The 25531-nt window shown below is 43.0% G+C and overlaps 1 protein-coding gene across 2 annotated transcripts in view; it reads left to right on the forward strand.

The window, feature by feature from the left end:
* cfap65 (cilia and flagella associated protein 65) overlaps positions 1-25531 on the forward strand; it is a 59381-nt gene that overhangs the window by 23486 nt on the left and 10364 nt on the right. For both annotated transcript variants that reach the window (XM_066688043.1, XM_066688044.1), the window contains exons 18-28: positions 479-692; positions 4942-5070; positions 5591-5767; positions 6932-6998; positions 7409-7519; positions 8508-8699; positions 11113-11268; positions 11939-12082; positions 15351-15467; positions 15604-15729; positions 20916-20966. In XM_066688043.1, the coding sequence (XP_066544140.1) occupies positions 479-692; positions 4942-5070; positions 5591-5767; positions 6932-6998; positions 7409-7519; positions 8508-8699; positions 11113-11268; positions 11939-12082; positions 15351-15467; positions 15604-15729; positions 20916-20966 (1484 nt within the window). The remainder of the gene's footprint in view (positions 1-478; positions 693-4941; positions 5071-5590; positions 5768-6931; positions 6999-7408; positions 7520-8507; positions 8700-11112; positions 11269-11938; positions 12083-15350; positions 15468-15603; positions 15730-20915; positions 20967-25531) is intronic.

Raw genomic sequence — 25531 nt, forward strand, 5'->3', positions numbered from 1 at the left:
AATATGTGGCATTATGTATCTGACCTTATACTCAGTTTCTTAGGCATAGTTTGCCTATTGTAGGACATTTAAAACCAACTGGCATGGTCTTCAACAACCTAATTCTGGAATTTCTCACCCAAGACTAAACTTATTTTTCGACTTTTTATGGCCAATTTTATAAATGGTCATTAACATCTTTATCCATCTATCTTCCAACATTAAGACTTGTATGTGCTTGTGTGTACGTTTTCACATTCTGAAGCTCAGATTTGGTGTCTTTTGCAGAGAGCTGCATGTTGAGGTTCATTGATCTGATTGTATTATTGTTTATTCTCACAAGGATTCTGGATGCATGTATTTCTCTTTTGTTTTTACATTCAATGTACTGCACTTGGGGTCTAGGCTCTGACATTGTATTACATAGTAGTGTCTTGCATAACTGCACTTAACTGTGTTGTGATCGGGACTGACCCCAATTCTGTTTGTGGCCCCCCAGGCCAAGTGATAGCAGGGGCTCAGAGCCTGTGCCAGGTGAATGCACAGGGTGTTTACCCCATGCTCACTGTCAGCGATGCGCGCAGCTCCGGCAGTGTTGAGGGCATCAGCAAACTGCAGCTCTGGAACCTCTTCTCCCTGGAGACCCTCAACTCCTACCTGCAGAGAGACCCCACTCCCACAGAGCTCACCTACAGAGTGCCCACCCGACACAGGTAACATACGGGCAAGCACACGGCTGAATAATTGTCTAACCTTGTTATGGCCAAGCAAGGGGAAGTCATCATGGGCCATGGGAGGTCATAGATCAGGAGTGTGAAATTCTGCTTCTCTGAGTCACGAGGGCACCTTGTCTTGTGGATTTTGTTCCAGTCCTTTCTTTAATTATAATATTACCTGGTTACATGTGCTACCACTCTCCAGGAGCAATAAACCCTTTGAGTACTTTATGTAGTGTCTGCAGTTTATTTTAATCTTTCAAATAAAAAAGTGTTTCAAAGTAAAATTATAGTCCCAAATAAAGCATTTTTGTGTTCTGCAGTTGGGCTGATTTTTTTGAAGTAGGATAGACATGTTAAGAAATAAGGACATTTATAACATAATCCTTGAATCAAATGCTGCTTTTCAGACATTGGGCAGCCTTTATTATGCAGTAATATGTGTCTACCTCATGGCATCCTTTTGCTGCAGGAACTATACATCTTGCTTGTTACAATAGGATCCACTGTAGTCTCCTCAGTGGGAGTGGCATAAAGGGTCTGTCCTATAGGTTGGAGGTATTGGGTCAAACCCAACCTATGCTATTTCTACGCTTTCTTTCGTTTTTCTATTGTTTATGTTAATACAATTTCTTAAGACATGCTTCCGTATGTCATCATGTCATCTTGTGGAGTTTGGGTGAGAAAACGATTGGTTGCGAATGCAACCCCGGTTATCCGAGAAAGAGAAACCGCCCAGAGGGGCAGGGGCTATGCAGTTACTCATGGGAACTCTGTGAACGTATGTGTATCTAAGCTGACTACAGGACCGGGGGAGTGTGCCCCCCCAGCAGACCCCCTCTTCCGTCTGCTATAAATAGTGGGACACACCCCCCCATTCTTCCTCTTTTGCCGGAGCTAGAAGGTACAGTGAGGGGGAAAAAAGTATTTGATCCCCTGCTGATTTTGTACGTTTGCCCACTGACAAAGAAATGATCAGTCTATAATTTTAATGGTAGGTGTATTGTAACAGTGAGAGACAGAATAACAACAAAAAAATCCAGAAAAACGCATTTCAAAAAAGTTATAAATTGATTTGCATGTTAATGAGGGAAATAAGTATTTGACCCCTTCGACTTAGTACTTGGCGGCAAAACCCTTGTTGGCAATCACAGAGGTCAGACGTTTCTTGTAGTTGGCCACCAGGTTTGCACACATCTCAGGAGGGATTTTGTCCCACTCCTCTTTGCAGATCCTCTCCAAGTCATTAAGGTTTCGAGGCTGACGTTTGGCAACTCGAACCTTCAGCTCCCTCCACAGATTTTCTATGGGATTAAGGTCTGGAGACTGGCTAGGCCACTCCAGGACCTTAATGTGCTTCTTCTTGAGCCACTATTTTGTTGCCTTGGCTGTGTGTTTTGGGTCATTGTCATGCTGGAATACCCATCCACGACCCATTTTTCAATGCCCTGGCTGAGGGAAGGAGGTTCTCACCCAAGATTTGACGGTACATGGCCCCGTCCATCGTCCCTTTGATGCGGTGCAGTTGTCCTGTCCCCTTAGCAGAAAAACACCCCCAAAGCATAATGTTTCCACCTCCATGTTTGACGGTGGGGATTCCTCCTCCTCCAAACATGGCGAGTTGAGTTGATGCCAAAGAGCTCCATTTTGGTCTCAACTGACCACAACATTTTCACCCAGTTCTCCTCTGAATCATTCAGATGTTCATTGGCAAACTTCAGACGGGCCTGTACATGTGCTTTCTTGAGCAGGGGGACCTTGCGGGCGCTGCAAGATTTCAGTCCTTCACGGCGTAGTGTGTTATCAATTGTTTTCTTGGTGACTATGGTCCCAGCTGCCTTGAGATCATTAACAAGATCCTCCCGTGTAGTTCTGGGCTGATTCCTCACCATTCTCATGATCATTGAAACTCCACGAGGTGAGATCTTACATGGAGCCCCAGACCGAGGGAGACTGACAGTTATTTTGTGTTTCTTCCATTTGCGAATAATCGCACCAACTGTTGTCACCTTCTCACCAAGCTGCTTGGCAATGGTCTTGTAGCCCATTCCAGCCTTGTGTAGGTCTACAATCTTGTCCCTGACATCCTTGGACAGCTCTTTGGTCTTGGCCATGGTGGAGAGTTTGGAATCTGATTGATTGATTGCTTCTATGGACAGGTGTCTTTTATACAGGTAACGAGCTAAGATTACTAATCTCAGCTTGTTACCTGTATAAAAGACACCTGGGAGCCAGAAATCTTGCTGATTGATAGGGGATCAAATACTTGTTTCCCTCATTAACATGCAAATCAATTTATAACTTTTTTGAAATGAGTTTTTCTGGATTGTTTTGTTGTTATTCTGTCTCTCACTGTTAAAATACACCTACCATTAAAATGGGCAAACGTACAAAATCAGCAGGGGATCAAATACTTTTTTCCCTCACTGTAGATGGGCACATCTGAGGCCACGGCCTACAAGGATGTGCACGACCAGTGGTGCACAGACGGACGGAAAACTAGGTCGGGGAGCAGGGCTCAACCACCGACACTGGACGGGAGGCCAGGGGTGGAGCCAACAAGGCTACTGAGGCTCGACCTGAGCCAACACCGGATGTCCTATGGAGGAAACCGGTCCAGTCACGTCCAGTCTGTAGAAGCGAATTAAGGTGTGCGTCGAAGCCCAGCTCACCGCAGCACAGATATCAGGAAGCGGGGCACCTTGACAGAGGGCCCACGAAGCCGCCACGCCTCAAGTGGAGCATGCCACCTGGTGTTCGGGCAGCGCTGACTCGTAGGCCATAGCCATAGCCATAGCATGTCCACAATCCAGTGTGACAGCCATTGTTTAGAGACAGCCTTTCCCAGTGTCCGTACCGCGTAAGACACAGAGTTGGTCCGTAGTGCGGCTCCCCCAATGTAATCCATGTAGCACCGCAAAGCCCTAACCAGGCAAGCAGGTGCAGACCCCTGTCCTCTTCAGATGAGAAAGGAGGAGGATGGAAGGCCATCAACTCCACCAGCGAGTTGACATGGAAGGGGGAGAGGATCTTAGGGAGGAAAGCAGGTTTAGGCTGCAGCGTGACCGTGGAACCGTCACCAGCGAAGTTAGTGCAAGATGGGTGCACCGAAAGTGCATGCAGCTCATCTACGTGTTTCACAGACGCCACCAGCAGAAACGCCGTTTTCATCGAGACCAGCCTCAATTCAGCTGAGTGAAGTGGCTCAAAGGGGGCCTTGGAAAGTGCCTCCAGCACTACATCCTGGCGCCATGCTGGTAGAGAAGAAGCATGCAGAGGCCAAAGCTGACTTGCACCATTCAGGAACTGAGACACCAGGAAATGTGCTTCAGGTGATGCACCGTCAATGTGGACATGGCACGCAGAGATGGCCGCCAAGTACACCTTGAGGGTGGACGGGGCCTTGCCCATGTCTAACAGCGCCTGCAGAAACTCTAGGATCACCGCTATAGGGCAGGTGACCGTGTCATGAGCTCTCTCCAGGCACCAGGAGTGGAAGGCCTGTCAGCGGTACGAGTACTGTAACCTCCTAGAGGGAGCCCTCGGCGATCGGATGGTAGACACCACTGCCTCTGAGAGCCCTAGAGCTGAGATTCCCGTTCAGAGGCCAGACCCAGAGCTTCAGGAGGCCTGGGTTTCGGATGCCCAGCGTGCCCTGGGCCTGTGACAGCTGGTTCGCCCACAGGACCTCACACAGCTGGTCGAGGCAGTCATTGAGCGTTTGGACATCAGCATGGCGGCTCTGAGGCCGGGCGGAGCGTCATTGTCTCCTGCTAGAGGGGGAGCCCGAAGCAGGGGAGGACGGCTGGCGAGGACACCTGTGCGCAGGGCACCCACATGGGAGTGGCTGTGCGGATGGAATGGCAGTAGGCGAGAGCGTAGGCTGGGTGAGAGCCGGAGCAGTGGCACCGAGCCTGAGGCCTGAGAGGCACTGACCTGAGAGGCTGTAAGTGACCTCTGGCCAGATGTCCTGAGCAGTCTGTCACGCAGGGGTAGAATACCAAACTGTGCACAGATGGGACAAAACTGCGCCTCCTCCAGGGCTCTGCGGGGGCGTGTTCAGGACCTAAGCAGGCCACGCAATACTCATGAGCATCAGTGCTGGGCATAGCAGCACTATTGATTCTATGTGTAAAATGACATAAAAACATCTCTCCATCTCACATTAGTTAATGCATTGAATATCTATGCTTTGTGTGGATTTGAAGTATGTGTTGACCTGAGTCTCCTGATGTTTTGCTCACAGTCTGCGCCGGTGTCCCTCTGTCTTTACCCCTGTCTTATTGGACTTCAACTTCAGCGCAGCCCCACTCGGCTCAGAGCCCTCCAGTGTGCTGTTGATGTTTGAGAACAAGGGGACCATTCCTGTGGAGTGGTAGGTCACAAGTTCTTCATCTGCTTAGTAGAAATTTCCGTCTGGGAGTCAGAAAACCTTTATTCTGTACATCTGTACATTTACCATCAATCCCATCTGTCTGCAATTAGTGTTAGGAATTCCCTCCAAAAGCTCCTTCTTTAAGAAACCAATCAGTGGGTCAGAAAAATGTGTTTTTAATAACAAGCAAATTAACAAAAAATGCATTCAGATCTGTGTTTTTAAGTCCTTTTGCATGTGCTGCTACATTATAATAGGGCCCTTACTGGAATTCAGATCTTTTCAGCTTTGTATTCCTTTAACGTCATTTAGAATGTAGCTTTTGTATTCTGTAATTCTATACGTGACAACAAAAGTGTGTGTAAATAATTCTTCTGTACCAAATCTCAAGCATGATGTACAATCTCCCCACCCAAGAATGGCTGCAGGCCTGCTGACATCTACACGCTCTCAATAAATGTCTTATTGAATGAACGTGTCATGCAGTAAAAAACAGCAGTGTTTGTGATCCTGTGCCCAGGTCCTTCCTGTTTCCAGCTGACCAGCAGATTGAGCTGGAGTACTGGGCAGAAAGCGGGGAGTTTGATGCCACTGAGCTGCACGAGATGAGGGTTCAGGATAACAAACTCTTTGGCATTTCCCCGAGATCTGGCAGTCTCCTCCCTGGCCAACAGAGGGCAGTACAGCTCACCTACAGGTAACGCCACCCCAGGCACTGTATAACTGTACACCTGGGGCCTGATAACTATATCCCTATGCCTGTGTAATCCATTTAGTAAAAGATGGAAAAGTGCAAATCTATAATGAGTAAACTAAAGTGAACTAAAAAATACATGTTTGTCACATGTGTAGGAGTCAGTTGAAAATCCTGTACTTCTAATATTGTAGTCAGCATTTACGGATAGGCAATGTGTTTTTTCCCTTTTGGAGATAAATATACCTGATTATGGCTGTAAGGCACTCTTTGTTCTTGGGATCAGATCGGATGATTATAATGAAGGACAAAGATGCCTTTATACAAAGATTTATATGCCTTTGCACTTATTTTGCTAGATATTAAATTATTTGGGGTACCTCATTTGGAAGTAGTATCTCAAGTCTCTGGCATCAGTGTGAAACCAAAGAACAACAAAACTGAACTTCAAAACATCCATTCATTTGCAATGACTGGTTCATCCAGAACAGGGTTACAGTGAGCCCAGCCCGGCAGGAACACCCTAGAAGGGGACGACTTCAAAAAATAAAAACATACAATCGTCTACATTGAAATTGCACTTTTAAATGTAGTAGCTCTATAGTTTAACTACATAGGGATGAGACACCTTATCCTCCAAAATCCCATATAGTTCTGGCATCTTAAAATAATTCCAGCATGTTCAAAATGAAGACAATGAAATATACAATAAAATATAGACAAGATAGTTCAGAGGAGAGCAACCAGACTTATTCCAGGTCTGAAGGGAATGTCCTACTCGGAGAGACTGAGGGAACTGAATCTTTTCACCCTGGAACAGAGGAGACTACGTGGGGACTTGAACCAAGTCTTCAGAATCATGAAGGGCATCGACCACATCAAACCAGAGGAGCACCCGGGGACACAAATGGAAATTGGGCTGCAAGACATTCAAGACGGAAAACAGGAGACACTTCTTCACACAGAGAGTTGGAACAATCTGGAACAAACTCCCCAGTGATGTGGCTGAAGCGACAATTTGGGAACATTTAAAATCAGACTGGATAGGATCCTTGGATCACTCAGTTATTAATGACACCAAACGAGCACGATGGCTCGAATGGCCACCTCTCGTTTGTAAATATCTTATGTTCTAAGATCATGATGAAGCTATACCTGTTCTTCTAGGCATGAGTTTGCAGGCACAGATCATCTTCCAGTTCTCCTGAAGGTGTCACATGGGCGTGAGATACTGGTAAGTCTGACTTCTGAACTCTGCAGTGCTTAAATGATTCATGAATTCTGATAGGTCTATTTTCCAACATTTTCATGGAACAATATTCCTTCATTCCTGCAGTGAACATAAATCAATATCTTGTTCCTTTAAGACTTGTACAGGACAAAGGGATGATAACACAGTAGCATTTATTTATAGCACTTTGTTTTAGTTTGTTGATTTGTTTGTTTTCCATCCACCTTGTTATTATGACCAGGCTTTTCTATTAGTTTCTAATCCAGGACTCACAGCAATTTGCATCCAAAAACGGAATGGAATAAGTGAAATTTGTATTTCTGAATATTTTCTCTCTCTGAGATGATTGAGTCTGACTGTTGTGCTGCCTGCACTGTTTGTGGGCTCCTGAACATGTACATTTGTGTCTGCAGTTAAACTTCATTGGCGTGACACTAGAGAAGGACAGACGCTACATTCACTTCACCTCCAGCAAGCACACTTTTGCCCCTGTCGCAATCGGTAGCTTCAGCCCTCCAAAACAGGTCAGTAATCTTGCCAAAGCACATATCTCTGCTCAGCTTTAGATACATACCATATTGGGTTTCCTTAAACTGAAATAAATATTTGTGTAAATTAAGTATCACACCTTTTCTTGAACATTTAGTTAAACATTGGTGCTTATACCCATTTAATGTGAATTGGAATAAACACAGATTGGCTGTTCTCTATTGCTGATGCCAGTCAGACCTATAGAAGAAGCGAATCAACTTCACTGATTTGATGAAGGGAACCAAGTTATATATTCAAAGAATAAAGGCATGTAAAGCCTTCATTCTTTTATTTGGTTTTGTCTGGTAAATAAGCAACAATACTCAATTTAGCAATGGTATGAAGCATGGACTCACTCATGTCTTTTAGTGTAAGGACAATTTTAAAGTCCCATCTATTCTCACTGCCACTGACAGTAGAGCCATATGGGCACCCTACTGGAGTCAGTGTTTATTTAGGAAACAATTGCAAAAGTTTGACTGGGCAGAACTTGAATTTAGTCTGAAAGCTAAAGTATCAATACTAGGATGCTGATGCCTGACAGAAAGAATGCAGTGAGTTTTTGGCCCATTTATACAGACAGCCAGGTGGGCACATTTATTACAAAGATGCTCATAATTTTCATCTCCACATGTTCTTGTGTTAAACCAGCCTTAGAGTTAAACTACAGTGTTGCTGGTTTAGTTATGTAACAAATAATTAAGAGATTGTGTAGTCCTGAGCAACCGGAGTGGAAAAACCCTGTTGTCAGGTATTGATTGTTCTGATACCAAATCTTTGGGGTTACAATATACATTTTAGTACACCAGCAACTTTCAGTTTCTGTCTATATGGTCTGTGATAGAATATACAAATTGACCGATTTACTGGTATCAAGCTAAACTGTTATTTTCTAAGCAATCTAACTTTTCAGATCTCTGTATGAAGTATTAAGTTCATTCCTATGTGGCATTTGAACCCTTTCATTTGTATCATGCTAAGATCTATGAGCTCTATAATGGAGGCTCAGTGCCTTTGAGCTACCACATCGACATGGAGCCTCTGGAGGATCTGAAGGAGGAGAACTTCGGCCACCCCATCCTCCAGTGTCTGAACCCCACAGGAGAGGTGCAGCCTGGGAGGACAGCCTTTGTGGAATGGGTCTTCTCTCCTCTAGAAGCTAGAACCTATTCTGTGAGTCTGAAGTTTAACTGATTTAATTTGATTTTAATCCACACAAATTGCAATCATACAAATAATATATATCCAGCGTTTCTGGATTTCAGGTGATTTTTGTTTCAAAATTTTGGCTAATGGTTTAAAAAAATTGGGTAAAATTTTAAAATTAAAAAATCGGGTGAACTTTTTAAATGTTTAATATTTTGAGGCACAGATATTTGTAAATGGTGTGATACTGAGAAACACACAGGACATAGCCAGACCTCTGGTTGAGAGAACCACTACTCCTGTTGGTGAACTTGTTCCAGTACCATGAGACGCGACGAGCTGGTCCATGTGGCGCACATCTCTAGTGCTGTCAATATAATAATACAGTGCTTGACATGGCAGAGCCTCGGTTCCTCATTGGACCAGAAAGGAGGAGGATGGAAAGCCTCCAATTTCAGACTGCTTAATGTTGAATGGAGAGACCTCTTTCTTCATGTAGGCCAGGTTAGCAGAGCCATCATTAGTGATGCATTTTGCTGAAGTCATAGTCAGTAGAAACATAGTCTTAAGCAACATGAACTTCAATTCTGACTAATGGAGGGGCTCGAAAGGTGGTTCCATGAGGGCCTCCAGCACCACTATGAGTTTCCAGGAAGGGAGCCTGGGATTTCTGGGCAGACAAGTGTCTTGCGCTGTTCAGAAACGCCGACGGTGTGGTCCAATTTTGTCACCATCAATCCTGAAATGGCAAGCTGAGATAGCTACCAGATAGACATTAAGCGTGGATGGGGACTTGCTCTCAACCATTAACATCTGCAGGATCACCATAATTGCCGAAAGGCTTTCCCACTCAAGGGCCAGACCCACAACCTGGAGGAGCTTGGTGTTCAGATGCCAGAGCTTGCTGTTCACCTAAGACAGGAGGTGCGCTCTGAGGGGAATCTCCCAAGGGTTGCCTGACAGTAACCAAATCAGCTGCAAGAAGCAGGGCCTGTGGGTCCAGTGAAGGGCCACCAAGGGAACCCTTGTCTCCTCCCGGTTGTACTAACAGGATCAGAAAACAGGATCAGATCTGGGCTCACTGGATCCGGATCATGAAAAAGCGTTGCACGAAGCATATCAAGATCAGGCTCCACTGATCCGATTATTGTGCGTGCGGTAACTAAGGAGTTTCCTATTGATGTATAGGAGTTCGTCAGTCTCTGGTCTGGCTATTTGAACATCTACCACTCTAATGACTCAATGACAATCATAAACCTTTCAGCAAACTAAACTGTGCTATTGCTGGTGACTTTATTCATTAAATAAGCTTAGTTGTTCACTACGTTTCCCAATGCACGTTAATGTCAGTCTGCTTATTGTTACCACTGAATCCAACACGATCATTTGTAGTCCGTAATCTGAAAAGTTATCCATCAAGGACAGGGAACATTGGATCCGTTAAAACCTTACAAACTATACAACCTTTCCAGTTTCTTGCACTGATGTGCATTCCTTTAACTCTTCTTTAACTACAAAATTTATATAATAATAATTAGCCAATAATCAATTTTATTTATAACACGCTTTTCTCAAACCCAATAGCGCTTCAAGTCAAACAGTCAAAACAGACAAGATCAAATAGGCAACACAGCAGTAGCAACTCAAGAGTATTTAAAAAAAAACTGCAACATAAGAGAGATCCTTAAAATAATTTTTAAAAAGGTGAGTTTTAAGAAATGTCTTAAAACTATGGAGTGTAGGGGAGTTTTTCAAAGTGTTGCACAGCTGTGGAGCTGCTACAGTAGTTTGCAACGGGGGTGCTAGAGAAATAAGAGCTTTTACATAATGTTTTACAATAATGTAAATAAATACAACCCTAATCGCACACAAACTACACCTCATAAATACACAAAAGCAGAATGTATGGTTCAACATTGTTTATTTGAAAGTTGTTTATCTGTGCTTAACCAGACTTGTCTACATTGATACATTTACCTACTATTTGCTGAAACCTGCTGGTTGCAAAATATATCAACGCTAAATGCAGCTTCAGACGTTTTGGTAAGGCATGACTGCGCTTCGATGTAGGTCCTAAAACAGGATTAATTATTTATGTGAAGTTAAATATACTTCATGCTTTTAATCTATACCGGTTTCATACCCGAATAACCTTTAAATACCTGCAGTCTGCGTGTTTGACGTCGGTGAACTAGATGAAGTATACAGAGTTCGTGCAGAGTTCAAGATTGGATCCCGTTAGTACAACCCGCTCCAGGAGGACAATTCTGATGTTGAAATGACAATGAAAGCCTATCATACTTTGTGTTCTCTTACCTCCCTTAAGGAACAGGCCCAGTCATAAGAGCAGAAGACTTCTCTTTAAATCAGACCAATCTTCAGTAAGTCCTGTAGGAACTCCTGAGTATTTTTCATGGTGTTTGTGTGTGGTCTTTCGCAGGTGGATGTCCCCATTCACATCCTGGAAGGAGACTCTGCTCTGGTGTCATTTGAAGGAGCCGGGTATGATGCAAGGGCCCTTGGAGAAGCTGCCCCCTTAAGTGATGGCACCCCCTCCTCATTGTCTAGTACCCAAAAGGTGCCCCTACCAGGACAGGTGAGACCCATCAGGTTGTGTCAAGGCATGCCTCTCACTCGCACACAGTCGTCCACCCAAATTACTCCCTTGTAGTTTGGCCAAGAGCTTTATTGACAATCCCACACAGACACTTGGTCTATGGTCTTTGTTTACAGTCCGTATCTAAAGTCAGAGGGACATTTCTCTACATGCTGTGGATTCTATGCTTTCTGCTTTATAACTTCCACAAGACTGGCATAAGACTATGTATAAAAGATGAACCTAAACAGACATTGTGACTGTGTGTGTGCATTTTTTTAAAACAATAACAAGATCCTATTGTCATAATAATGATTTTTTTTTTAACGAGTATTTATTTACATCCCATTGTGTCATGAACATGGATGGATTATATATACATGTGTTTTCCACCACCATCACAAAAGCAGATAGCTGACAATGCATGGAAAGATTACCTAAGACATATATTTTAAGGCTTGCTTTCAGTCAGTATGTCTTTACACAAAAAGAATTAAGGGATCAAGCTTAAAATATAGTATCACTGTGCCACCCCTCCAGAAATAAGAAAATACCTCTTCTGAGTGTTCTACCCCAAAGAATTACCAGTTTGTATGCATGTTATTATTCTGTGTAGATGTCAAGTCTTGCTAAAGCTGTTTGGCTGTAGACTAAAGATTTGTCTCTGCAGCTGGTGTTCCTATCAGAGGAGCGAATTTCCTTTGGAGACATCCCAGTCTGTTCCAAGAACACCCGCATGGTCTTCCTCTACAACACCTCAGAGACGGAGAGGGTTTTCTACACCTGGCACAGCTGTATCCACAACGCAGGCCAGGTTTGTGCCGCTCCCAAGTGAATATGCTTCAGTACCTGCCTGAGAAATACACACTTTCTAATTTTACGTTACACTGCATGCTGTGGCATTATCTATTATTGTCTTTCCCATTACCTTGTGCTGACAATGTGGGTAATTTCTAAAATTATTATTATTATCCACTTTAAAACAGTGAGTGGGATTGTGGGGGGCTATATTTTTTTTATTTCACAGGGGCGGGCAAAAATGCTAGAACCAGACCTGTGTGTTTTTGTGTCAAATCTTGCCCAGTAGCTATAAAACAATAAAAAAAAAAATGGTCATGGAAATAATATCTTGGCCATTTTGGTCTTTGTTCCAGTCAAGCCGGTTACTTGTGTTTTGCATTTTCTTTGTGATTATCCTTGTATTTCTGTTGCTTTCCATTGGAGATGTACTCTACAAGTATAAATAACTTAATAAGGGCTAAATCCACTGAATGAAACATTTTGTGTGCTTATAAAAGTATCTTCTGAAATATATTTAAAATATTTTAAGATATATTTTATAAATATACTTAATATATTTTATAATATATGTTCAAAATATACTTTTATATATCAATTATCGCCACTTTAGTATATTTCATTTTATACTGATGTAGTGTAATTTAAGTATCACCTTATCAAGAATCCTAGAATCTTGTAGAACTCATTTTCTGCAATAATTGGATGCAGACACCAATTCCAAAGATATAAATTCTCAAATTTATTAAAAACAAAAGATAAAATGTAGCACTACACTAGTTATACAAAAAGGGAAAAACTAATTAAAATTCACTCAAGATCAACAAATCAAAGACAAATCACTTCCGTGACCAAATCAAAGACCATGGAATCGCATATGATACCACACAAATCGTTAAACAAAATTACAAACACATTGGCAAAATGTGATATTAACGTGTGTCAATTACTAAACAGTTAAACAGGAATGAGAAGATATTTCTTGGCGTTGACAGATTTTATTTCTAAAATTGTCAAACAAAACAGTTTAATGCAGCACTCATTTATATTTTAGAAAATACTAAATGGTATTACACATTCTAAAGTTTATGACTCACAGAATAACATTTCTAATTGATTTCTCAAATGTCATGAATAATAAACTCCAAACTGTTAAACTTATCTGAACTTCGTCGCAGAGAGGCCTCCCTGCCTTCGGGATCAGATAAAAACACATGGCACAAGGTCCGTGTGGTTTGGAACAAAGGCAGTCCGGTTCGGCTTTGTCCAATTTCCACTTCAGTCGATGCTCCTGGAAGTTGGGGTTTCGCGAAAATAGTCTTTTCCAAACAGATTTTCCACTGGTTTGAAGGCTCCAAGGGTGTGCACAGGATGTCTTCTTGGCAAGCAGCGTTTTCCACCGTAGTTACTCTTTGAGGAAAGCAGGGCCCTGTTAGTCTCCAAGGGTCAAGTTTCTTAAGACTCAATAGCTATTTAAATGACTGAACACTTCTGTATTACTGTCGACTTAGTCAATTGTCCAGCTGCATACACTCCATTGATCAGGTGGGTACAGGCGCAGGTTCTAAAGTTCTTTACTTAATAAAGTTCTTTAAAGAATTCTTCGTACGGCTCAATCTCCTTCTGCCAGTTAAACTCTTCTGTTGCTGGCAAAGACTTGGTTGGTTTCCAGTTCCGGTTCTGGCAACAGAGCTAAGTTGAGTTGAGGCAGCGAGTTACCGGTTCAGGTGAGAGAGAAAGAGAAAGTGCTGTGTGCTACTTTTTATGCCCTTAGATCATAGGCGATTGGATCTTGAGTGTGCGAGGTCAGACTCCGGTTTCAGCCCCCAGTCTCCTATTGGAGGAGGCTCGATTTATGCCTGATGTCAATCCTCACAGTTGGGGAACATTGTCAGAGCAGAAAGAAGCAAGTTTTCTTCCAGGACAACCTTGTACGTGGCTTGATTCATGCATCCTTCACAAATCTGCCCGATTCCAGCCTTGGTGAAGCACCCCCAGATCATCACCAATTCTCCACCAAATTTCACAGTGGGTGCGAGACACTGTGGTTTGCAGGCCTCTCCAGGTCTCCATCTAACCATTAGATGTCCAGGTGTTGGGCAAAGCTGAAAATTTGACTCATTAGAGAAGATGACCTTACTCCAGTCCTCTACGGTGCAATCCTTATGGTCTTTTGCAAACATCAACCTGGCTCTTCTTTGCTTCTCATTGATGAAGGTTTTTTTTCTAGCTTTGCACAACTTCAGCCCTGCCTCTAGGAACCTGTTTCAAACCGTCCTCGCCATGCACTTCACCCCAGCTGCTGTTTGCCATTCTTTTTGTAGGTCACTTGATGTCAATAGTTATTTTTTGATTCCAATTACTACTAGCACTGTTTTTGCCATCCAGCTGGTCCTATTGCAAGAGGATAGTGATGACCACAGCAGTGGTTTTTATACTTTTCCTCGTTATATAAGATTTGGTTCAGGTGATCACCTAATCAGTACATCATTCAGTAGATTGAGGTGTGCCTGTGTTGGAATTCAACAGACACTGGAATGGAATGGCTGCCATACATGTAGAGATGCTGATTTAAGAACAAATTGCAATGGTCTCTTATTTTTTTTCCAGAGCTGTATATATTAGATTAGTAAAGCTACAAAAATATTTTACTGGTATGTACAGGTGCAAAATGTTCTCTATAAGCTATAATGTCTTCATATATATACATGAATTAATTAACAAATGTTTAATTGTACTGTAATAATACACATTATTAACAAAGTAAATATTCTAACATTAACCCAAATGTATTACTCTTATTTGAATGGTTTATCTATTACTTGCAACAGCAAGCACACTATATTACAGTATAGATTGTGTGTATTATAATATATTATATAATATACCAGGAAATATATTTTATCCATGGCATACTCTACAATATATTTTGCTATGAAGGCTACATATATGGTAAGTATGGCAATATATTTTGAAATATATTTATTGTCAAAACACATATTTTAAAATATATTGCAATATATTTCATTTTCGTAAGAGCAAAATAGCAGATTGCTTTGACAGTATTTGAGAGCTGTAAAGTTGTACCTGAATTCAACAAGAGACTATTCAAAATATGGGTAAAAAAAGGAGGGTGGAATATCACTTGTTTATAAAAATTCAAATCATATTGCATTTCAGTTTCTTACAAACTAGTACAATAGTCTGCTACTTGAGAATCCTGATTAGGGTTAAACTATGCGATGCAGTGGGAGTCTAAGCTGTTCTTGTGATGCTGTGTACAGGTTGTGCAGATGCATCCAGAGAGTGGAGAGCTGGCTGCAGGGGAAAGCTCTCACTGTGTCATCACCCTTTGTGCCTCCGGGAGCCCCAGCTTCTGTGTCCAGGATCTCATCTGCCAGGTAAGGATGGCCTCTACCAGGTGATGAGTTTTTCCAGAAGTTCTTAATAGCAGTGTAAGTCTTATGGCTGGCATTAATAGTATGTAACTACAGCCCATTGCTGCTGTTTAACACTGGCTGTGGACACTGGTTTCAGGTGACCACAGGAGGCGCCCTGACACAGTACAGATCAGAACTTCAGCAGTGGGAGCTGGAGAAGGAGAGACAGAAGAATGAGTTCACTGTGATGGACAGAGACACCAAGCCCTCTACACAGCCCAAGGTAGTCCACTTCCAGGGGCCCTCCTCTTCTTCCTCATCTCTGCCCTTCCCTCACATATGGGAGGGTGGTGGTTTTATTTCATTTTATTATTCTAGTATCCATTTCTTTTCAAGTAAGATTCATCTTCCCAATCCTGGATCAGGAGATTCACGATGGGTGATGACAGTAACCATTTGGCTTGTGTGGAAATTTCTGTCATGCTGTTTTGCACTGAACCCAGTTCTGTAGATCAGTGGTTTTCACAGTGGGGGAATGTTAAAAATGGGGCACCAAATTTTGTTATGCAAAGACTCCACGACTTTTTTCGGGTGAGCAAATTAAATATTATTCTCTATGCAGTACACAGTTTGACAACATGAGGTCAGTGTGCCCTGTACATGCGATCAACCCTGCTCAATGGAACTAGATAACATCAACATGCATTGTTCACATGTACACCTTTTCTCCAATTGGTGCCAATTATCTTTACCTTCCCAGGAAGCCGATTCCCAACTTTTTCTATGCTACACATGTAATGACAAATTGCATTGCATGGGTCGTTTTGTCACACGACAGAGAGGGTCTCTATACCAACTGAAGCTGGCAGAGAAAACACTAGCTGCTCCACTGAGTCCACAACAGAACAGAGCAGCCCTAATGCTAGTTATGAACAGAGTAACGAAGCAGTAAAAAGACTATTTTTATGAGGTATGGTTTACAAAGGATGCAAAGAACTTGTGTGTTATGAACTACTTTGAACTCAGATCGTCCTGGCTGCTCAGGCTCATGTGTATGGTCCTAATGTCGATACACCGAGAAATGTATATATTCCTTTTCTTCCGTCATTTGCTTGCTTAATTGTAGGATTTAGAGTAAAGATCAATTACTCTTATTTATTTTTCAACAGGATTAGAGCTATATATAGTAGCAAAAAGACTTTTGTGTGTGATGAGGTCCCAGGCAATGGAGAACAGACTTGCTACTAAATATAATAGCTGTCCAAACCAAACCAAATTGAGGCAACAGAGACAGTAGACTTCCAGTGGAAACAAGTATTTTACTTTAGATTCCAGAAAAGTAAATCCAAGAAAACATCCTTAAACAAAAAGGATTCTATTATTTCATAGAAAATATAAAAAAGAAAAATAGCACTATTGAACAACACTGAATCACAGTAAAAACTGCATTAGGTACTAACAAAAGGCACCACAAATTGTTAGTGGCCCTTCCTCTTGACCAGTAGAAAGAGAAGACCCCTTCTTGTCTGTATGTAGAGCATTTATACTCATTCCCCCAGAAATGGAAGAGTCCACTATTACAAAGGTAGGGAACATTCGCTCTGTACAGCATCTGTTGATAGCTTTATAATCAACAATGATTAACATTTCTTCTGTCAGTCTAACTGGGGAACACAATGCATATACAATTAAAGTAATTATTTCTAGTAGGTATCTATAGGAACATCACTATTCCCCCCTACTTCTAATACAACATGCTTAAGGACATTTAAAACAGAGGAGATTGTGCGGCGCTCACCTACAGGTATATCGATTCCTCCCCAAGTAGTATAACCCATGTTGTACTAAAGAACATGCATGTTTCTAATACCTATATATAGATTAAAGCAGTTTAGCAAAAGCCCCCTTCGAATGCATTTAAATAGACTCCATATTTAAAACACTAACATCCTCAGATCGGCTGACCGTGGCAGACCCCGACCTGAACAAAAAAAGCAAAGGTAAACACCAGCTTTTAAGTAATCCATTCCTCCCATTTAGATGCACATATTTGTGTGTGTGTGGAGACTTGAAGGTGAGTTGGATTATGAGGTTAGGTGGAGTTTTAATACTGAAATATAGAAGCATTAACTAGTGTGACAGTGGGTGTGGGTGGGTGTGTTAAGAATGAGATGTCCAGACAGGTGCTTTGTGGGAAGGACTCTTCTGTCCAGGTAAGTTTAATGCAAACCAAAATGTAATACACACTCAATTAGACAAAAAAAAAAAAAAAAAAAAAAATGCCTAGCCTTGTTCAGGCCTACCTTACTTCCTTCCTTTCCCTATCTATGACCACATCAGTTCAGGAAAAAAAACAAATAGGGGAAGTCCTTTTGGGAAAATGTTTTCTCCCCAACCACCAGCAGGTGGCAGGATAACAATTCCCAGTTGAGAATGTCTGAGTGGATCTTCAATTCTTAGTGTCCTGCATCGATGGACTATCCCCACAATCCCAGGGTCCCTAAACACGTTTTTGTCTTTCCCAAAACACAGGGTATTTTATTATCATTTATTAATAATAATAATAATAATAATAATAATAATAATAATAATAATATTATTATTATTAAAGTAACTGTTAGCAAAGGTTTGGCAATTTTACTCACTCGCCAGTATACACTCTCATCACACTATTCACGTTTGCAGTTTGGTAGTACATCCTTCTGTGAAGGGTGAAGCTTGCAACAGGATCTAGAAGTTCCTCTCATGCTTATCCATGCTTGTGTCTGTCCCTGACTGCAACCTCCCACCAACTGCCCTTACTCTGTCTGCCTGCTCTCTTATATACTCATGAGGCCCCGCCCCTTCCTGTGTCTACTGCAGGGGCTCCTAGGACATGTAGTTTTCTACCTTGGGCGGCCATTCCTTAAAAGGGACAGAGCCCTGTCCCGTCACACTAGAGAAAGAGAGAGAGAGATGGATAAAGCTCAAAAACTGTTTATATCTGACTGTCCTAGTAACACACACACATTAACAGCGATTTTGTATTTTTGGGTTTTCATTTTAAACAAAGGATAATGACTCAAGCCTGTTCATCACAGTATGCATCTGTTCCCCATTTCAGCTCTTTAAAGTGAAATAAAGGCAAACCGGGCCAATGTTTACTGCAGCACTAAAGGCTACATCTGATGAGAGAGAAAATTTTTCCAGAATTCATCCATTAGAATGCTATTGACAGATCTGAACTTTTGTGACAACTGTCTTTCAGATGGATGCATTTTCAATGATGCCTCCATAAACATGTGAAAGGTGGATCCTGCTTTGATTACATTCTCAGTGATATTCAGGGGAATAAAATCAACTTTTTTGGCCACTAGCCACAGTGGTAGAAACAAAAAAAGTTACCAGCCACTTGGTATTTTTACCAGCCAGAGGCAAACATCACCAAAAATGCATGAAGGGTGCGTAAATGTGTGGTGAACATGTTAAAATGTGGCATTTATTCAGGTAATTAATCAATCACAATAACAAAAGCTAATTGCACACCTGTATAGACTAGACAGGTGTGTATGAGGGAAAAGGATCTGGATAGAAAAAAGTATGCTCCCACAGTTTCTACTTGCAAGTGTTATAAGGTTTTTGATCAAAACATTGCATTCTATTGAATTATATCACTTGCTAGTAGAGACAGTGTGCGAGAGCATCTTTTTCAAATTAATCAATCACATATACAATAACATGGCAGCTAATGGGGGTCTGTATAAACACACTAAACTAATGAGAAGGGGTGTTATATGGTTACACATTATTGCTCTTCATACTCCTCTTCCTTTTCACTGGTACTCCCTTCTCTGGGTTTCTGCACGTCATTAAAATGATTTAATTGGATTGACTAGATATTCATAGAGTCACGGTGTGTAAAAAATATATTGTCTCTAGGAATGATGACAGACAGTAACGTCCTTTCCATTGGTCAATACCATGTACGCCAGCCAAGACGCAATGTAAACAAACCGCACGTTTCTCTTCAGCAGAATCTTCGCTACACAGCAACAAATGCGTGTCTCTATCGCAAATCGTTTCCCCATAAATGAATACGTTGTAATTGATGCAACTGATCAATACTTATCTAACACAAAAAATGTGTTAAATAAATATGTATGTAAAAGTACAGTATTAGAAGACGTATGGAAATGGCATAATAATAGCAACTCTCACGCACCTCGTGTCAGACTGGGTATTATTGTCCCGACATTATCACAACTGTTTATTGTCACAATTTCAAATTAACTATAATTGAGCTACCAATATGTTTTTTTTCTTCATTTTTTTTAATACATTTTCATTAAATTGCCAGTTTAGCAATGTGAGCTGCAATGAAAATGCCTTAACATTAGCGTCCTTGTGGCAATGTTTTCCGCTCACAACAGTGAAATACAAAATGTATAAGACCTATGTATATAGCTAATTTATACCATATACTTGACTAAACTATTGACTTTTCCTCGCCAAATCACACTCAGACTGCCGGTCTATGTTCGGAAACATAACTGTGCGTTTCGAGGACCGAAATCTGGCCAGATGCCATATATTTATAAAAAACCATTGTGGTTTGCGAAATCAACTAACATACCAACACTACAACGTCAACAAATTAATTCGTATTTTGAAACATACCGACAAATACTCGATCAGAAACTAAAAGTTGAGTTCCAATACACTTGTTGGCTACCCGTCAAAGTGGCTTGTAAGATTGACAGATTTACCCGCCACTGGCTAAATCTACCCGCATTTGGCGGGTGGCGGGTGTTAATTTTATTTCCTGGTTGTAATGCTAACAAAGGCATTTTAAAATACCCCCCATGTAGCGATCAGTGATCAATCTATGGAAAGGGAACTGGATCACAGCCATCTGAAACCTCTGCTTGGCCATTGTAGGTCTACATGTACGAGTTTGGGCAGCACAGTGGTTAGCACTGCTGTCTTACAGCACCTGGGACCCAGATTCTGGCTTTGGGTGTCTGCCTGTGGCGTTTGCATGGTCTCAACACATGGATTTTCTCTCGGTGCTGCAGTTTCCTCCTACTCCCACAGTCATGCTGCTTAGGTTTAATGGCTATTCTAAATTGCCATGTGGTGTGTGTGTGCTGCCCAATGATGGACGAGCATCCTGTCCCGGTTGTACCATGCCTGGCACCCAGTTAGGGTCCATCTCACCGTGATCCTGTGCTGGATGAAGTGATTATAGATAATGAATGGATGGATTGATGAATGGGTGGATGTACAAGTTCAGCATTCTTCCATCAGCCTGCCAATGCAGAGTCCATCCATTCTGCTGTGGAGTTTGTTGTATAACTCAGATTACTGCAAACCCTCTACCCTGCTCCACAGGCACAGCTCATAATAAGACAATGTTTTGTAATAATTTGAAAAGTTTAACTTTCTGTTCAGCTTTAATGCCTGTTTGCGGGTTGATTTCTCTCTTTGCAGGGGTCTGCAGGTCTTGAATTGAAAATGGACAGTAAAGTCAGAAAGTACAAGGTAAGGTCCATGTGGTCTTAAGAGATGCGGTTCCTCAAATAATGGTTTTATGTGACTTTGTGTTGCTAATAATCAAACTGTAATGTAAAACGTGCAGGTGTGTGTGAAAGATGTGGTACTCCATCATGCAAAGTCACATACAGTTCCTGGAACACAGAATCTATGTAATCTGTTACAATTAATAAATGTATTTTGGTAACACGATATCTAACATATCTAATGCTTATCAAATGACACAATTTAACCGAATGTTGATGCTTCCAAGATATTTCATACAGCACAGCCACCCATTTTATATTTCAGAAAGTATTTCAGCTCTGCCAAGGCTGTTTGTGCATGGAGTTGGGCACTGTTTTCATTGTAGTGCATGACTGCCACAGCCATATATATAATAAAAATAATACTGTTGTATAATCATGGATTCAAATGCTTAAAAAAACACAGTGTCCAGGAAAAACACTTAACTGTAAAAGGGCATTATGCATAACTTAACAGCTGTTTACCAATGTTGTTGTATTTTCATGCTTCTCTATTTGGGCTTACATCCAAATATAGAAATGGACACAGTGAAATAATGTAAACTCAACCAGTGCATTTATTTACTGTGGAAGTCTGCATAACACGTTTTACCAGGAAGTGCTTAACTAACAACAAACTGTGATGCTCAACATCCTTAGCGTTAGAACCTATGGAAACCCCTGTGGTAAATACCTTGCCTGCCCCGATATATAACAAATGTATTCATGGTTTGGCCAAAAGGGGAGAGCTTCTATATCTCTTTCACCAGGTTGGGGTAAGAGGGTCTTTTGTAAACTTGTAGTGGCTTCCGATCCTAGAGAAATGGAACAATGTGTACATGTACAAATCTACAGATTCTTAACTGAGACATAAATAGTTTCATAGAAAGGAACACATCTACAGTAAAGTGAATACTCACAGTTTTTGCCAGTTTAGTAATGTGAGCTGCAATGAAAATGCCTGTGGTCACTATAACTGTTCTGCATGTGATTAATTAAACTGTGTAATTTATCCACAATGGAATCTCAGAGACATTAGAAGTACGAACTGCCAAGTATATGTGATTAATAATAACTTTTCCCCACACTTTTATTTGCTGACATTTCAGTTTGTCCAGATATTTACTGATTACACAAATAATTAAAAAAGCATGTGTCGAATCCATTAACACAAAACTGTGCCTAAATCTTTTTTAACAGATTTTGTAATGTCCTGAAAATATTTGTCAGGCTCTGTTTCAGTCCAGCCAGTTCCATTTGAGAACGATAGGTTGCGTATGCAACCCCGGTTATCTGAAAAAGGAAGCACTGACCAAGGGGGAGGGGTTTCTGCGCACTTCCACGAGAACCCGATCGAAACGTCACTCTATCAAAGCTGCCATTGGCCCCTGCGCTCGTCACTCAGAACAGGTCCCTTCCCACTTCCTGTTCTATAAAATGTGACGTCAGCGCAGGTTCGTCCTCTTTTGCCGGGAGCTGGACTCCCGTGCGACCTTGCAACCCTTGGGCAGTGCTTCCTTTTTCAGATAACCGGGGTTGCATACGCAACCTATCGTTATCTTTCAAGTCGGAAGCACTGCCCAAGGGGGAGAGGTTACTGTATAACAAAACCGTCGCAAGGGAGGAGGCAGCGAGCTGATAAGGGAGCCTGCCCCGAGGTGCATCGCTAGGGGACCTCGGCAACACAACTCCAGACGGTAACCTCAGGGGCCCCATAGGGCCACACCTGAGCCGTCCAACAGCGAGGACCGTAGTCACGCTGTACCGGGAACTGTCTGCACATACAGCATATGGTATGCATATGGTCAGCATATACAAAGCGGGGCTACAGAGGTTAACTCTTACGCCCTCCGCTTACAAGAGCAAGGCCGGCTGCTCTACTAGTGCAGCTAGGAGCGAGACCGTAATCTACTTGCACAATGTCTGGCGCGGGCAATCGGGCACTTGTGCGGCCTCCACGCAATATCATGGCAGTGGACCCCTGATCCAATAGCAGCGGGGCCACAGACCCAATGAGAAAAATACAATATAATACATAGCTGGCTAGTCAACAGAGTAGCCGAGCTGAACAATATACAATACATACATATCGCGTGACAGCAAGACCTTCATGCTGTCAGCGTGCAGCACAAGAGCATCCAACTCGACTAAACAGTACAGAGTGGAAAAGCTCCATTGTGCTGACAATTTAGATTTCGTACAAACGAACTATATACACCACGGAGAACAGGAACAAAGTCATGCGCCGCCCATGGAACATGGGAGCAGTTGACGCCTGCTGGTTAGACCAGCTATCGCAGGGCAACATTAGCTCTACTGTGTTAACAAAGGAACTATATACACAGCGAGGCAGCGAAACTCAACTACAATTTTTGAATGGAGCCACAGTCCTGCTGTTTAACACATAATACATATATACACATATATACATCACGGGGTGCAGGAGCTGGCTCATGCGCCACACGTGGAACACAGGAGCAGTTGACACCTGTCAAATAGCGCAGCTAACACAGGGCCACTACAGCTCTACCGTGCGAATAAATGAACTATGTACAAATCGGGGCACTGGAGAACTCAAGTGCCCTCCGCTGGAGGACAACAGCAGTGGTCCCCTGCTCTATGGCGTAATACAGCCAGAGCGGCCACAGACCTGCTGACCAATACACAGAGCGGGGTACAGGCCAAACGCATGCACCATCACAACACAATTACAATGAACGAACTATATACAGGGTGGCCTCGTAAGGCAACATGCCTGTAGGCCGCACGACAAGCCCTGGGAACACATTGACAGGGCTGTCTGTACATCCAGGAGCAGCTCGCGTGGGTGCTCGACTGGAAGGCATAGTCCGGTGGAAGGGAAAGACATGGTTCACCAGCTCCCTCAGGATGCACTTACAGGGGCAGACTGGGAGAGGAAAGGCAGGAGCCAGAGCCTGCAGGCTACTGGGGCTCGACTGCAGCCAACACCGGGTTCCCAATGGAAGGGACCGGTCCCGTCATATCCAACCTGTAGAACCGGGCAAATGTAAGTGGCAAGGCCCAAGCTGCAGCCGCACAAATGTCTGCCAAGGGGGCACCATGAAAAAGGGCCTACGATGTGGCAACGCCTCAAGTCGAGTGGGCCACCAGGTGATCAGGCACAATCCAATGCGAGAGGCGCTGCTTTGAAAGCACCTGGCCCTGTGTCCGCGCTTTATAAGACACAAACAGTTGGTCTGAGCGCCGAATGTCCTTAGTCCGTTCCAAACAGCACCTGAGGGCCCGCACAGGGCAGAGCAGGTGAAGCCGACTCTCTTGCTCTGAAGCGAAGGGAGGAGGATGAAAAGCCATCAACTCAATAGGCCTGTTGACATGAAATGGAGACAGCACTTTCGGGAGGAATGCAGGGTTAGGCCGCAGCGTGACCCTGGAGCCATCTCCCGCAAAACGGACACATGATGGGTGTACGGACAGGGCGTGTAACTTGCTCACGCATTTTGCAGAGGTGATTGCCAGCAAAAACGCAGTCTTAAGTGACACCAGCTTCAGCTCAGCTGAGTTCAGTGGCTCAAATGGGGCCTGGGAAAGTGCGTCCAGCACTACATCAAGGCGCCATGCGGGCAGTGAAAGGGTTCGAGGAGCCGTCGAGCTCCCTTTAGAATCTGCACAGCCAGAAAATGAGACACAGGAGGCTCGCCATCAATCCGAACATGACATGTGGAGATGGCCGCCAAATACACTTTGAGCATGGACGGGTACTTGCCCTGGTCCAACAGCTCTTGTAGAAATTGCAATATGACCCCGATGGGGCAATTAATTGGGTGTGAACTGACTGTGAACTGGTGCTGGAATACAAGCGCCACGTAGGCCCGTAGGCTTAACCACACCGTGTGTGCTGGGGTTTCCGGGGGCACCGGGTGACGTGGAGTTCGGGGTCCGCGGGGGCCGAGGGTAGTAGACCACCAGCCGTAGTGGGATCTAAAACCGAGGCATGCACGCACGGACCGGGAGGGCTAGCAGTGCTTGTTCTCGGCGAACCGAGAGAGCAAGATCTCCTACAGCCACAGCCGTGGGCTGTAGTGCAGGCGCAAGCCAGCGGAGGAACACCTCACGGGGGGGAGATCTCTTACGACACGGAGCCGCGGATTTTACTGCCGCTGCTAGCGCTCCTGCTGTGGAGGAAAAAGCCCTGTGGACAAAAAACCAACACAGCAAGCAGTTGGAATATACACTCACCTAAAGGATTATTAGGAACACCTGTTCAATTTCTCATTCATGCAATTATCTAACCAACCAATCACATGGCAGTTGCTTCAATGCATTTAGGGGTGTGGTCCTGGTCAAGACAATCTCCTGAACTCCAAACTGAATGTCTGAATGGGAAAGAAAGGGGATTTAAGCAATTTTGAGCGTGGCATGGTTGTTGGTGCCAGACGGGCCGGTCTGAGTATTTCACAATCTGCTCAGTTACTGGGATTTTCACGCACAACCATTTCTAGGGTTTACAAAGAATGGTGTGAAAAGGGAAAAACATCCAGTATGCGGCAGTCCTGTGGGCGAAAATGC

This window comes from Amia ocellicauda, chromosome 16, assembly GCF_036373705.1.
Source record: "Amia ocellicauda isolate fAmiCal2 chromosome 16, fAmiCal2.hap1, whole genome shotgun sequence".
Taxonomy (NCBI): Eukaryota; Metazoa; Chordata; class Actinopteri; order Amiiformes; family Amiidae; genus Amia; species Amia ocellicauda.